This window comes from Pleurodeles waltl, chromosome 7 (genome assembly GCF_031143425.1).
Source record: "Pleurodeles waltl isolate 20211129_DDA chromosome 7, aPleWal1.hap1.20221129, whole genome shotgun sequence".
In the NCBI taxonomy this organism is placed as follows: Eukaryota; Metazoa; Chordata; class Amphibia; order Caudata; family Salamandridae; genus Pleurodeles; species Pleurodeles waltl.
In genome coordinates this window covers 1,053,341,044-1,053,357,212 of record NC_090446.1, presented here as the reverse complement: position 1 = coordinate 1,053,357,212, position 16,169 = coordinate 1,053,341,044, and the positions used below count along the sequence as shown (strand labels likewise).

Here is a 16,169-nt window from a genome sequence, read left to right as displayed (position 1 = left end):
GGCTCACTTAGTCTGGCTGTGGAAAAACCCTACATGCAGGGGGCAGAGTACCCCTATTTAGCCATAACCATCTAAAGGATTTTTTGGGGGTCGGAACCTAGAAATATTTTTCATCTGCTACATGCGACAGTTAGACTACAACTTGCTAGAAATTACAAAGCATAGAAAACAGACTGGAATTCCAATCCACATACACTGGAATCTCAGAAATTGTACAGTTTTATTTAATTTGCAAAATGTAACTCTTTCAGGAATATTTGGGCTCTCATTAGGAGTAACCACAAGTTATGAATCAGCCATAGTGCGCCCAATGTTACCAAAACCTGGAGTATTAGTATTACAGTGGGATAACAGATTGAAGCCTGGTAAATCCAGAAGAAGATGCAGAATGCAGTATTTGCACACGTATTCCCACTTCTGAACTAGTAATTCCGTCTTTTTTACTGAGGGCAAAATCCTCCAGGTATGACCTGGAGGTTTTGTTCTTGATAAGAAATGCCCCTGATGAAAAATGCAGGAGTGCTGGAGTGTGGTAGTCATTCATCACTTGTGATTCCATATTTCACTGACAATTCCCATGAATGGCAAGAAGATCAGGACGTAGCCACTCAATCTGAGGACCTTAGTGCTAGCTGTACATTTTAAAAGCATATGTACTACTCTAAAACCTGTTCACATAGATTTTTATTTGTAAACCCAGGAGAACGTAGGCCACTATTTAGAGTTTGGCAGATGGAATACTCCGTCACAAATGTGGTGTATGTCTCATTTACTGTATTACAAGTGCATTATAGCCTGTGGCACTTGTGATATTGCAGATGGAATATCCCCCACGTTTTGACTGAGTATCCTGTCCTCCAGACTCTAAATGATGCCCTTCTTCCTACTTGTGCACTCACAAAATCTTTTGGTCCAGCTTCTACATATAGGACTGTGCAACATTTTTGATGCACGGGTTGTGCCGGGTGGCCCATAGAGGTTAAAAAATCCTTGTTCTGGCTTGCTTCTTATGCCACTCCAGCACAACAACCAGAAGCATGAATATCAGTTTCCAGCTACTGCTCAGTTGGGAGGTTGGGAAAAATTATTCTCAAACACTAGCAACAGGACATAACAGGCAGATGTCCAGAATGGCTATTGAGTGGAATTTGCCAACCACCACTCACATTTTTTCAGTGAAACTCCTCTACAGAGAGACAGCCAGAAAGCTCTCTTGCAGAGCATGCAAGATCTTCTCAGCAAAGGAGTGATCATTCCACTGACCAGATTTGGTTTCCTGTTGAACATGGAGAAATCCATCCCAACCAGAAGAAGATAATTAAATTCTCTGGGGTCAGATTCAACACATCAGTGGGAAATATTTTTCTACCAGGCTATAGTCACATCTGAGAAATCTCCTAGAAAAGTGACAAGCATCTGCCAATAGTGGATGGTGGTGCAAGGGGACATGGCTTCAACCATCTCCATTGTGCCATTGGGGCAGGCTCGATTTTATCCCATAGTCCATCACTTGATGCACGGGGTTCCTCTTTCTCAGGACTACAGTCTTCCAGTGACTATTCTTCCTCAGTTAAGTCACAATCTGTAGTGGTGGCTTAGTTCAGACTACTAGACCGAGGGGAACCCTCTTTCTTCATCCATCTCCAAACATGATTAAGTCAAATGCGAGTGTGAAAGGTTGGAGGGGAGGTTGGAGCGGACAGTCTTGGGGGACACTCAGGTCCGAGCAGGCAAGATCCTCAGTAATTTTCAAAGTCATCCAATGAGAAGGAATTAAAGGCTGTCCATCAGCCATCTTGCAGCTGACCCCAGAAGAAATCATTCTGTCATATTATAGACAATGAGGTAGTCAGAAGGTATATCAATCATCAGGTGGGACAGGTTCTTCCCAATTAGTTCACTTCACTCACAATATTTTCATTTGGGCATAGATGCATCTGTCTATATGCAGTCTATCTTCAGAGGAAGGAGAACTTGCTTGCAGACCATCTGAGTCACCTGTTTTCCCCATCGACATCCCTTGTACTTCATACAGAAGGTTTTCATCAGGCAACTCTGAGTTTTGGATGCCCATGACTCAATCTATTTGCCTCCAAGAAGAATACTCAGCTTCTTGGTTTGCAGTCCCTAGCCATCTCCATTGGCTTAGGTAATAGATGCATTCTGTTGGACCAAGGACTGCAATCTGCATGCCCACTAATACCCTTAATTTCGAGGGTGATTCTTGAAATCCTGGTTGATCATGTTGAGGTTCTACTGGCATTACTTTGCTGGGACAGATAAAATTGGTTTCCTCCTCTCCACAAACTTTCAGTGGCTTCTCATTCTATTCTCTCACTAGTTCCTTCACCGTTGTCGGCTTCGAACCTCGATAAGTCAGTCCTCTCCCATTTCCAGCTAGGATTTTTGATCTTGAAAGGTTAAATCTTTAAGCGTTAGAGAGTTCACATTAAGTGGCTTAGACTCCATTTGCACCTTTGGAGTGAGAGGATTTGAAATCCTTATATCTTGTAGCTATTTGTTCTGTGAGAAGAAATGGGCACTTGTGCGCCAATCCATTTATGCGCCTTAGTCTTTCTATATGCTGTCTTCTCCCCATTTCATACACCACTAATGAATTAATTTTGTTCCTGGCTCTACAATCCTCTGACATATCAAGAGTAAATGTTACCTCCACTAACATTTTGAAATAGGAAAACAAGGTAATACCTTTATGAATCAAACTAGATTTTCATAGACACCAACACTTTACCCTTACCACTGTGGCCATTCTCTTTCCAACAAACTTAGAACTGCCCAGTGCTTTTAGTCTATTTGTGCGCGGTTCATGCATCCTTTCTTCATCAAGCTTTCAGCTAGTCATCCACTCCTTGTTCGACCTGGTACGACATACCCGACCACTAGAGAACAAACAGTGCTAATCTTTATTGGCATGTGGTGTAGTTTGCACCATCCACAAAAGATTCCTAAAGGTCTCCTTACAATTCAATATGTTAACTATTCTAGCTGTAAACTATCCTTTATAATTGTATTCTAGCGTTTGACCACAATTTGCTTTCAGCATGCTATAAAAAACTTCTCATGAACTTCACACTATTCGAATCCAGATATTACCCAGTGAGACCTGCTGAGTCTTGTTGTCTGCGAATAATTCTGCAGGAAAATATTCCTGCGTAAACACATCACCACCTTGGGGAAACTAGTTGAATGATAATCTATCATGAATCTGGTATAGTTTGGCATTCCATCAAGGACTCTGAAAAGTCCAGCTATGTCCAATAATAACTCACACCATAAACAATCCAGTACTTCTACATTCCTCACTGGAGAAGTGAGTCACTTCTAATTTCTAGCTTATAGAACACAAGACACAATACCTTAAAAGATGTAACCAGCCTTCAAAAATCCTGCCTAATAAATTGTTTCATAGATCATATGTGAATGTACATGTCATAAGTCAATTCTAAACCTGTCCTCCTGAATCATGGAGATACTATAACCATCTCACTACTCTGATCTCCACAGTTAGCTGAATGACAGTGTGACCATACGCATCCTCCTCCATCTCACCATTTTTCAGGTATCACCACCCTTCCTGAAGATTGTAAACACTTTAGTCAGAACTTGAGGCCAGAGGTAACAAATGTTTTTATGGTTGCAAGCACTCTGATTCGCTGTTCGTGACTGCTAAAACATTTTGTACAATCCACTAAATCCATTTAGGAGTCAGTAATTTTGAATACTCCTAAAAAACAGTTTGCAACTCCATACTGAATCTCCATTTGTAAAGGATGTGTTGTACAGAACACTGTAAAGTACTGAAAAATTACTGACTCTAGCAGGGGCAATAAGCCATTCATGAAGAGAAGGAATCTCCTTGGGGCGCCTTCCCCTTTATTAATATAAAAAATAAAGTACGTTTGGGAGTAGGCAGAGGAGCAGAGGACCTCTGACAACACTTAAAAAAACTTTTGAAAAATAAAAAGCATTTATTTTTAAACAAAGCCCGTGTCTCCTCTATTATTTACTTTATTTCAAGCAATCACAGGTTTGGTGCTCTGCTGACCCTATCAGGCCACCATTCCTGTGATGGCCACCAGTCAAAGTGAATCACAATTTGTGACCTACCTCACGAATCTTAATAAGGTAGGACAGATTGTGATCCACTCTGAACCAGAATTGATTCGACCAACCTATAAAGAGACAGGGTTTGTAAGGTTCTTTACTGGTCACAAAAGTACTGGTCACAAATTGCAACCAGATTTTGCGACCAGTGTTTGGTGCATCTGCCTCCTGATCTTTTGCCAAATCCTGTATCCATTTTTATGACCTCATTCAGCTGTATTGCCACACACTGTTCATGATCAAAGTCTTTGTTTTCTTTCTCTTTCTCTCATATCATCATCACTAACCTGTAGGCAAGTATTTTTGTCACTTCTTAAAACACTTTCGAGGGGTCCTCACTCCACACAAACTTCGTATTTGTCTTCGATAGCACATATAATACAGATGTATTTTCTGCAAAGCACCGAACAAACGTAGTGTAATAATCAGCTAACTAAGAAATGCCCTTAAATGCTCCTTGTTTGCTGGACAAGAAGCATCTCTTAGTGCCTAGGCCAAATACTCCTAAGGCTCAACACCTATTCACCCATTGCACAACACACTCTTAACCAGCCTGCAGTTTTGATGGGCAGAAAAACAGCTTTACCTTTTAGTAAAAATATCCGCTTGCCATTTTCATTTAGTACTCATTTCTGGGGGGTGAAATCAGAAGAGTTAAAATTTTGTCTAGTTTAACAGCAGCATTTTGTAAAGAATGCAAAATCTTCTAAAACTTTGCAAATCTTTACCTACTAGCAAACATTCTGCATAAAAATGTGTTGCTGGATAATTTTCCGGTGAAAAATTGATTTGCATCATAATTCTTTGAGTAAAAGTCTGGGATGGCCACTGGACAGATGATCACCATTATGCCTTGAGTCACTACCATTTTGTCAATGATGCCCACAATATGCGAAGGATGAATAACGTTATACCAAGGTTGGGACTGTTAGGCCAAGGATGGCAACCATTATGCCAGGACTGCCCTTATCCAAACATGTCTACTGCAGCAAAGAACAAAGCGATGGAAGGAATGCTTAAATTAAACTGAACTACTTAAAAAGACTTGGGCCACATTCCAGTCCATAATTTTCTTCCACTATGCCACTCTCAACAGAACAGAGACCTGGTATATGCATATCAACCTTGGTCATGCTCCAAAAGAAACAGTACAGCCTGAAATGGAAGACCACATACCCTCTAGATGGGAACACAGCAACCCCAAACCACTTTTAGCATACTTGAGCCTTGTCAGTATACTATAGTTTGGCTCCTATGGCAAAGTGAGCTGGGGATACTGCTCACACTTAGGGCTTCTACTGTGTTCACCAACAAAGTGATGGAATGATTGCTTGATTTAATCCCAGCCATTAGACATCACTCAGGACTACAGTCCAGTCCATAATTTTTCACTCACTTGCCACTCTAAAGAGGCCTGCCATATGCAAATCATATGCAAATCAGGGTGTCCTGCTCATTTAGGAATAGTCCACCCCACGCTGTCAGAACAGATCCTTTCGAATGGGAGCAGCACCAACCATAGACTGGTTTCAGCCTACATACACCTCAAGAGTGAGATATAGTTTGGTTCCTGTGCCACATTGAAAATGGGACCCATGCCTGGGCATACCCATCACACTCATGGTGTCTACTCAACGAATGAGCCACTTGTTTCTTTTCTTTTCTTGTTGTCTTTCCTGCACCTCAACAATCTTCTGCCTCTGACTTCCATTTTACTGCTAGCAGATTCACTACTATGGTTCCTTCTGCGTCTACCCCTGATTTATTCTCCTTCTCTTCCTTCTTTAACTGTGCACTGTCCACTTCTCAAGCAGGGTTACCACATATGCTTCATCATCATCTGTGCTCGTTTCTGTGCTGCTTTAGCTGCCTCTGGTGCTCTCCTCTCCTTTCCTTTGACCCTCTCCCAGCCCTGCCTAGTGCCACGCATCACAGGTAAGGTTAACGCATGTCACTGCTGATTCCTCCATAATAAAACTGAAGTGTAATATCACCCATTTACAGCTCCTCTCTTTCCATCTAAATTGCTTGAGGCTTTCTGGGCACTGCTGTATGGCTCCCAGTGTGAGCTGTCAGCCTGCAGCTGCTGGTACACAGTTAAAGCCTCGCCACAGAGAAAAGGAGCGGTTGTCATGTATATACTGACATCGTGTCATGAGCTATGTGGTGGTAGCTGGGCTTTGGGCACGACCTCTATATTACTTTATTCCTACCCAACAATGACTGAAGGAAGTCATAAACACTTTAGACTATCGACCTGTGCTCTGCCCCTTGACTGGCTGTCACATCACAATCCTTTTATGCTTCCTGAAGCTCGGGTTTTAGCAGTCAAAAGAGATCCGCACTTGCAGAGGAGACCTGTCATGCTCGCCCTATATGTTGACTAGATTTTTTATTGGCCATGGAACAACATTATGGCCCTCATTCTGACCCTGGCGGTCTTTGACCGCCAGGGCGGAGGACCGCGGGAGCACCGCCGACAGGCCGGCGGTGCTCCAATGGGGATTCCGACCGCGGCGGTAAAGCCGCGGTCGGACCGGCACCACTGGCGGGCTCCCGCCAGTGTACCGCCGCCCCATTGAATCCTCCACAGCGGCGCAGCTTGCTGCACCGCCGCGGGGATTCCGACCCCCCCTACCGCCATCCAGATCACGGCGGTCCGACCGCTGGGATCCGGATGGCGGTAGGGGGGGTCGCGGGGCCCCTGGGGGCCCCTGCAGTGCCCATGCCACTGGCATGGGCATTGCAGGGGCCCCCGTAAGAGGGCCCCTACATGTATTTCACTGTCTGCTGCGCAGACAGTGAAATACGCGACGGGTGCAACTGCACCCGTCGCACAGCTTCCACTCCGCCGGCTCGATTCCGAGCCGGCTTCATCGTGGAAGTCTCTTTCCCGCTGGGCTGGCGGGCGGTCTGAAGGCGACCGCCCGCCAGCCCAGCGGGAAAGTCAGAATTACCGCCGCGGTCTTTCGACCGCGGAACGGTAATCTGACGGCGGGACTTTGGCGGGCGGCCTCCGCCGCCCGCCAAGGTCAGAATGAGGGCCTCTATCACATTAAATCAAACACAAGAGAGGTTTTTTTAATACAGAATACTTCTTGAACCTACATATTTGAAGACGCTCTGATATGTGATGATGAAGAAAAAAAGAAGCACAGAACTTGGTCAAGCGAGGAAGTTGGGATTGATCCGAGGTTTTCTGTTTTCATATTGTGCAATTAGGCGACTAGAAGGGTATTTCTTTCTCTATGGTTGCATGAGGTTACAACGTCGGTGGCAGGCAGAAGTCACTTGAAGGCTCGGTTTGTTTGGGCTTGAGGGTGCAGGAGGACCTATAGCTAAGCCCGAGCGAGGGACCTGCCTCAAGTTTTCAGTACACCCCAACATCTATGCAGATTAAGTTAAATTACTGTAGCGTTATGTAATTCGGTGAGTGTTGCCTCAGTCACTAACTCTCAACGCGTGCGGCATATTCATTTAGATTCAGAGCCCTAATAAGAGCATGACTACACAAAAACTTTCAGACAGGGGAGCGGCTGGGCAGGTGGGAGGGGGTGGGGGCACGGAGTGAGGAGGATAACGTGATGTGCAGAGGTACTCAGTGGCAATTTGTGAGTAGAAGCCTCAGAAGGGAGGTGGGTGCGAGTAGGGTGCGTTTCTGGGGACGCTGGCCCAATCCCTGTAGAGCAAGGTAAATAAACTAAATGAGTTTATTAAGCCCTTAGGGTGCAGTGACTGTCCTCAGTGAGAACGGCGCTCATTTTTAGTCACTCTCCGCCCCCTCGATGAAGACCTCAGAGTGCAGCGCCTCAGAGGCTGGGCCCTGTGCCTCAGAGGCTGGGCCCTGTGCCTCACTAGGTGCAGCTACTTCCGCTGCAAGGGCCTCTTGGTGCTGAATAAATGTCGTTGTTGTGAGAGGCGGTGGGTGCTCCATTCATTACCCCTCAGTAACGACCTCAAGGCGCTGACTTGTAATATCACGTCAGTTAAAACCATGTTAGAAAGAGTAATTAGGGCAGTGACGGTAAGGGGTGTTCTAGAGCTTAGCATTGCCCAAAAGTGGTGTAATTTTTTGTATTTATCTGTTTACTAAGTCTTCATAGATAGCTAGGTTTGTTCATGTGCCAATTGAAGGTCCCACATTTGGCGATAGAATGTCACACGTAAGTTGAAAAGTTGGCAGCTAGGCTCACATTTTTTTACCTGTGGGCTACGACCTGATAGGGTCTCTCCCGGAAGTAAATCCACTGGATTTGGTCTTCCTTTCCCGTGTCCTGTGTCTTTCAAGTCATGTTGTATTCAGATCCCAGCAGCTGTGTTTTGTAGGAATATTGCTGAGTGGAATAGACCATCCCTCCCGGTGACTGACGACAGGAATGAAAACGATCAGGTTTGTTGTAGTAAGTCCTGGTGTATCTAGTCATGCTGATTTCATGCACCATCAAGATGCGCCAGACTTGAGCCGTGCAACATTAAGAAGAGCCTAGTATGTGCTTTTCTAGTGCTAACCTAACAGACTAACTACAGCCGCGCAATCTCACCAATTACTTGCTGTTCAGTCTGTCCCTGCAGCAAAACATCTTCTCTGTGTGTGTGAGCTATAGGTCTGACTTCTAATTTTCAATTCTCTCCACAGTATTTACCATCAATCAAATTACGCTGCATGCTTCACCGCTTAATGAGGTTCAGAGGGGCACTGCGGTCAACCTGACCTGCACCATGGACATCAGCCAGAGCTCTGCTTTTGCGATCCAGAGCGAGTATTGTTTCGATAAGGAGGGCAGCCTGGTATACTGCGTCACTTCCGAATCTAGGAGAGTTGTGTACTCCATAGACCCTGTTCAGGTCTCACACTCTGGATACTACCAGTGCAAGGTGAACGCAAGCAGCATGCAGAAGAGCAGCAATGAAGTACCACTCACAGTCACAGGTAGGTCTAGTGCTGGAGGTCACAAGATGACAGCATGCTGAACTATCACACTAACAGTGTTTTTTATAACAGGAGAGCCACTATAGTCTATTCAACATGCATTTTTGTGGTCTTATGACAAATATGATGTATTTATGATTTTGAGCTACATGCTAACATTTTCATGCACGTCATCCTACATCCAGGCATGTCAGAAGTGCTTACAGGTTAAAAATGTATTGTGTGGCCCACTGCACCTTTTTTAACTTAAGAAAAATATCTTCCAGTCAGAGAAAAGGAAAGTATGGGACCTGCATTATCTTGTGACATGGCTCTGTCCATCCCTCTCCCTAGCACTGGCGCAGGATTTTGTTGCCGAGTGCCACCCACACATGTTTGTGCCATAGTGTAAGGGTGTGTGCATAAGTCTAGAATAGATTTTCTACTGGAAGGGTTCCCTTCTGGTACAAAATACTATGCCCTCTACTTCTAAAACAGTTCATCCTTTTTGTGGGTACTTTACAGTGCAGCATACATGCAAAGTCAGAAAAGAAAGTAGAAATTAAAGCTTTTTTCTTTTTAATGCCTGCTTTCGAGTGGCGTTACTTTTTTACGCAAAACCCTGACTACTAAGATTAGTAGATAGGATTACGGGAATGCCCATGTACCACCCATAGAATGCTACCTTGACGTTAAGTAATGCAAAGCAGCACTTTCTTCTGGTTTGTGTAACTTTCAGACTACTTTCCAGCACAAAACAAGTTTTGCACTAGAAAGTAAATTAGTAAAAAAAAACATTTTGGACTGGTTTGTGTCACATTTTGTGACGCAAACCCAGCACAAAATGTTAGTAAAACTGGCCCAAAGTGTTACACCCCGGTTAGTTCACTCATCATTAATAAACAGCACAATCTTTTCCTAAAATCCATAAATACCATTTGCAGTAGATGCAGGATACTCAAAAAAGTGAAGGGCCAGAGGAGTAGTGCTTCATTCTGTCCCTCCCCCCCCCACTTCTGATGGCACTGCTTGCATATATCAGCTTGTACAAACACACAGCATGGGCCTCTGACTTGGGCTAATGTCAAATGTATAAAGTCTACATTTTTCAAGCAACTGTGAACAAATCCAATTTCTCCCTTACATAGTTTTATTTCTAGCTTTTTCCTTTGACAGATGTCTTTTTGATTAGTAGTCCATATAAAGAGCCCTTGTAATTTTGATGTGCGCTTTCACGAGCAACTTAGGGGAAGATTTAAGAGGCCCTAGTGCCTCTTTGCGCCATATCAGTGGCATTTGTTCTACGCTAATGTGGCCCAACAAGGCCAAAATCGCGGCGCTAAATTTACAAAGTGGCGCAATGCATGCATTGCACCACTTTGTAACACTGTGCGCTACATTATGCCTTTGCCAAGTAGCGTTCCCCCATTAAGGGGTGCGGGGGGCGAAAATATGGCACAAAGAAATCTAATAGATTTCTTTGCGTCATTTTTTTCCGCACTTTTAAAGCCTGCTCAGAGCAGGTGTTAAAAGTAGGCACATCATTGTTTACAATGGGCCTCAATGGGTTTTGCAGGATTAGTGTCACATTTTTTTACGCTAATCCTGCAAAGCTCCCTAACTGCTGTCATGGTGTGCGGTGTTTTAGATACGCCACACACATAGTGGAATTGGGGGGGTGCTAAAGGGCGCTAGAAAAGTGGCGCTGCACTATGTGCAGCACCACTTTTCATAAATCTGCTCCTTAGTGGATAGACCACACCTAAAGGTCACAGTTTATACATGCTAGGGCATCCATTTTGATTTGACTTAATATTGCTTGCCCCATTCATGGGAAATCATTGCAGTATACACAGAGAGAAGTGCAAAAGGTCACCCTTCATCACATACTTCTCAGTCCATTGGTTGGTCGTAGCTGTCAGTCTTGATCGCTGTTTTCTTTAAATGGGCATTTCCTTTGAAGAGTCTGCAAAGGGAGAGGTGCACTCTTTAATTCTCTTCATGTAGTGCATGCATTATTGAAGGAAGTCTGGGACATAGACCTCCTCAATAGCACTGGCAGCCCACGTAAAACCCCACCTGTGGCACACGTGCGCGAGCAGCGAGGCAGCCTACAGCTCTCCTGTATACCTTCTTAACTGTTTAATGGCGTCCACCAGCACCGAAAGGGGGCCAGGCACTCACTATCAATGTAACTTTATCGGGTAGTGTATAACTTACAGAGAGCCCATCTCCAAGACACAGCGTGGCCATTAATGCTCATTGCTGCTTGAGGACATAGACGCGTATCACTGCCAGCTGCTGATGCAACTGCTACTATAGTCGTACTACTGACTGCATTTATAGGGCACATATTTCTTCAGTATGCCTTAGGTCATTGATCTTCATTTCTTCATGGGTCCATTGATGCTCATTAAACCTTCTGCCACTAGGGTTCGTTACTGCTTCTTTGCTCCTAGGGCACCCATCTTTGTTCATGTCTGTGACCTCTGAGGCCCATTACTGCCTTGGATCAGTGTTCCACTTGTTTGTGCATGTAGGTGTTTGCACCTATGTTTGTCCGTGTGTGCATGGCTCTGTCTTCATGTCAGCAAAGATTTATGCACTGTGTCAGTGTGAGCATTGATAATGTGTGCATGCGTGCACACACTTTTCAAAAGTCAAACCTTTTGGCTTATTCAGGGCTTGTTTTCACTGTTTATTCCACTTTTATCCATTATTTGTTTCCGCCACTCAAGAATTTCTTTAAAAATACAAACTGCTTGTTTATTTGGCAATGTTGCTTGGAAAGCTACTATTCAAATACATATTGTATCACTGCCCATCATACTAGAACTGTAAATGGGGGTGCACTGTGCCCAGGAATCAACCAATATCAAGTATTATGATGTATCAAGTAAGTAGATAAGCTACTTACTGGCAATGACCTATATATATTGTTCACCAAAGTGTGGATTTAATAAAGGCTTACGTGTAAACTAAAGAATTTGAGGATACTCACCTCTCAAAAGCACTTATATTTACATCGTCGTGTGAATACTTTTTTCAAGAGGAGAATTCACTCTTAGGGCCTGATTCTAACTTTGGAGGACGGTGTTAAACCGTCCCAAAAGTGGCGGATATACCACCTACCGTATTACGAGTCCATTATATCCTATGGAACTCGTAATACGGTAGGTGGTATATCCGCCACTTTTGGGACGGTTTAACACCGTCCTCCAAAGTTAGAATCAGGCCCTTAGAGTAATAAGAATGGCATGTTTCATACAGTGTTTTATCTGCCGTTTCAAAGCTCTGTAAAGAACAAAAGTTATTGTTACGTAATTTAATTCTGATCAATTTCTTAAGTGTGAAAGGATGGAAGTGCGAATTTCCCTTGCCTTTATGGGACTCAAACTTGCGATCCCACCAGCAAGCGTCATCCCAGCATACATGTTAGCAAACTAGCATGCACAGAAAGATCACACGAGGGAATAAATGTGAACTCACAAACGGATATGAACATAACTTTTGCAGCACGTGGGCAGCCTCTTATTCCATATGCTGTCTACCTCCACTTAAACTGTAAATATGGCAGAAAACCAGAAAGGCACACATTTAATAGGGGGCAGGATGAACAATTTTCCATCCCTCTTAAAGGAAAAATTCAATTCTATTAAGGTCCTGCAGGTGAGGATTATGCATTTAACTTTCTTCTTTATTCTCTAGCAGCCTCTATGAACCAAACAGATACGAACTATACTTCCTATGAACCCAGGGAAATTAAAAACAAACAGTCTGCCCAATCCGGTGACATTTCTCCCCTGAAAAGATGTGACTGCGTCCTATTCCTCCTCTGCCTTAGCACAACAGCCAGCGTCCCATTATTCAGTCTTTTGCTCTCTGCCTGTTAAATAAAATTATTGTGTCAGTAAAGCATACCTAAATGTCCATCCCTGTCAGTAAAGAATGAGGTTAGGTGACAGAGTCTAATTCTGTGAGGAGGGTATTCATCACCCCCTTTTCTTTAATAGAACTGAACATTTCCTTTACATTTCCTTTACAATTTCTAGGAAATTTTAAATTCAGTGTCAGGATGAAGGCAGGAATTATGCATGTTCAAAGCTTACTTACCACCACAGAGGCTATGTCCACAACGGTTTTAAAATAAAACCTCTTAAATATGGAATCAGAGGACCAATCTACAGCATTCATTATGTCCTTGAGCCTCACTAAATGGGCACCAAAATATCGATGTCAATGTCAGCTTCCTATAGTACTCGTCAAATCCATCTGGCAATGGTAGGTGAAAAGACGACTATGAAGGGTTTTCTAATTGAAATGAGAAGTTGATGTTCACCCATCGGCCCCACCTCCTCGGTCATCATCTCATACACTTTCAGGCATTCTACTGTGCACAACTTGGGGCAATCATGTGAGTCCAGACACAAGATTAGCCTGGTGTGAGTTTTGGTACTTCTGCAAATGTTAAAGTGGAACATTTCTGGGGTGTACATTCACTCTTCTACATAAGACAAGACACAACAACATTGCTAATTTCCTAGACAATTCTTTCCTAGACAGGTATTTGTTCTGTGACCAGGACAGAAATGTATTCAACACATTGATCACGTTCCAAAGTTGAGAGTATCTTGGTTTTGGGGGAAATGAGACTTGGATGACTTCGAGAGGATTCTGTACAAAAGGATGCCGTCCCCCTCAATAGGTGGATGACCTGCTGAGATGGCAATCCTAAAGGGATTTACCAACCTGTAAGCCATGCCCTGGAGGGCTAATTCAAACAGAAAGTTTAGGATGTGAATGATACTTGACCCCAAGGGATCCAGGTTTCTGGACATACACCAATCCACCCATCAATTTCATGCCAATCTATATCTTTTTGGTTGTACTGTCAGCGCATGCTTTATGGATAAGTTCTTCAGCTTGTTCCGAAAGCCATGGGATTTTCCATTTACTTCTGTAATCCACCATGGTATCAGATGCAGCTTGCCCTCCAGTATGAGATGGTGTGATGATTCCTCTTGATTCTTCAGAGTGTGATGAAAGTAGAGTAGGCAGATTGTAGAATCCCAGGAAAGTTCCAGAAGAACTGGAAACCACACTTGAGAGCTCGATATCAGGGTGATTAACACTGTGTCTGCATTTTGGTGTCTGATCTATGCTGAAGTTCTCATATTCATAGTGAAGGGAGGGAAGGTGTAGCCATTCTCCTGTTGCCAATCCTGAAAAAAACGCATCCCTTGCCACCAACCCTTGATCTGGCTCTCCTGCTGAAATATCAGGGAATTTGATGATCTAGTCAAGAGGCAATAAGGTCCACCGTGAAAGGGCCCCATATTTTGTTGATTGTGTTGAACACTTCTAGGTCTAGCCTCCACATGCTTGAGTCCTTGACATACCTTGAGTTACAATCTGCTGCTTTGTCAGCTGCTCCTGGAAGGTATTCCGCTGTCACTGAACTGCTTAAGCAAAATTACCGAACCTTTGATCAACTGCCCCCTAAATGTTTTTTTACATATTTCACTGTTGAAATATTGTCCACTTTCAGAAGGACACATTGGGCCTTTTCCTGCTCCAACCTTGGATGGAGAATTATTCAGCCAGTTGCTCTAGACAACTGATACGGAGCTGCTGCTCTTGGTCCAGTCAACTTCCTCCTATAGTTGATTCTCCACATTAGGCTGCGTAGCATCCAAATTGATAATGATGTCTGGGTCCGAACAATAAAGGGCTATTCTGTTCCAAGCCTCCATGTGGGTGAGCCACCATTTGATTTCTTCCTTGGCATCCACTGAGAGTGGGCCCTGTTCGGAGTATGCAAGACCCTTCCATGAATGTAAGGCTTCAAGTCCTTGTAGGGCTCTGTAGCGCAGCAGGACTGGGAAGATTGCTCAGGTTGAGAAGGACAGTAACCCCACTGTGCCACCTGACTCAGGGATGATCTTGGTTTGGCTCGAGTCCTTCTTAGGCAAATATGTGACATCTTCCTGTGAAGAAGGCTTATAGTGGGCCTTCCAGGTTCAATAACAAATCTAAGAAGTTGATTGTCGTGAGGATGACATTGATTATTACTTGCTGTTGATAACAAACCCCAGGCTCCTGAAGAAAGAGGTCATATGCCAGGTGGGGTCTCAAAAGGTCCTGGAACTGGTCCATAGGGACGAAGTTGTCGAGGTTGATGATCAGTTGGATACCTTGAGTTCTGAGGAATTCCTTTGCCAGTTTGAGGACCTTTGTAACACACCACAATGCTGATGAAAGGCTGAAAAGAAGAATTGCAAACTTGAATACCTGTTGTCTCCTGATGAACTGTAGTAATCTGTGGTGGTGCCTTTATATAGGTATCCAAAATTAAGCGTCTTTCAAATCTAGGCAAACCATCTAGTCCCCCAGAGGAAGGATGCCCTCCATCTTGATGTAGCAGTATATGAGCCAAATGTTATAGCTTTATCACCAGTCTGAAGCCTTTGTCCTTCGTCTCCATGAGGAAGGTATTGTTGACAAACCCTCTGGGATACAAAAAGGACTTTGAGATTGCATTTTTTTACCACCAGATCTTCTACCTCTTGGTTGATGAGCTTGGAGTGCTTCGCTGAGCATATTAGTGGACTGGGAAGAACAGCCTGGAAGGGGGATCCATAGAGCTCTATATGGAACAATATGGCTATCTGAAGAACCCTTGTATCCAAGGTTATGGGTCTCCAGTTGGATAGAAACATTGTTAGTGGGTCTCCCACCAGAACTGGTGCCAAAGAGGATGCACATACTGATGTATGCACTAGCCTTGGGCATGCCTCTTGACAGGCCTCAGCTGCTGTGTCCTCCAGAGCCTTGCAAGGAGAAGAACCCACTAAACTTGGACTGGTCCTGCCAGTGCCCTCCTCTGGAGTATTGACCTTGCTCAGAGGTGTTGTTGAAGGGACGACCAACCAAGCGATCCCTTCTTGTGTCGGACCACAAGTGACATATAGAAGTTCAAGGTCTCTAAAGAGGGATCAGCATAATACAGATAGAGTAGCCAATATGTGGTCTACCTAATAGTGTGTGAGTGTGGACTACAGTACATAGTTAGTACTATATGCCAGTTAAAGTAGAGAATACTTGAACATATGAGAGCAATACAACATCAAGATCA

General features: G+C 43.9%; 1 protein-coding gene across 2 annotated transcripts in view; it reads left to right on the top strand.

The window, feature by feature from the left end:
• Nucleotides 1-16,169, top strand: part of PECAM1 (platelet and endothelial cell adhesion molecule 1) — a 302,864-nt gene that overhangs the window by 13,338 nt on the left and 273,357 nt on the right. For both annotated transcript variants that reach the window (XM_069199932.1, XM_069199933.1), the window contains exon 3: nt 8,762-9,055. In XM_069199932.1, the coding sequence (XP_069056033.1) occupies nt 8,762-9,055 (294 nt within the window). The remainder of the gene's footprint in view (nt 1-8,761; nt 9,056-16,169) is intronic.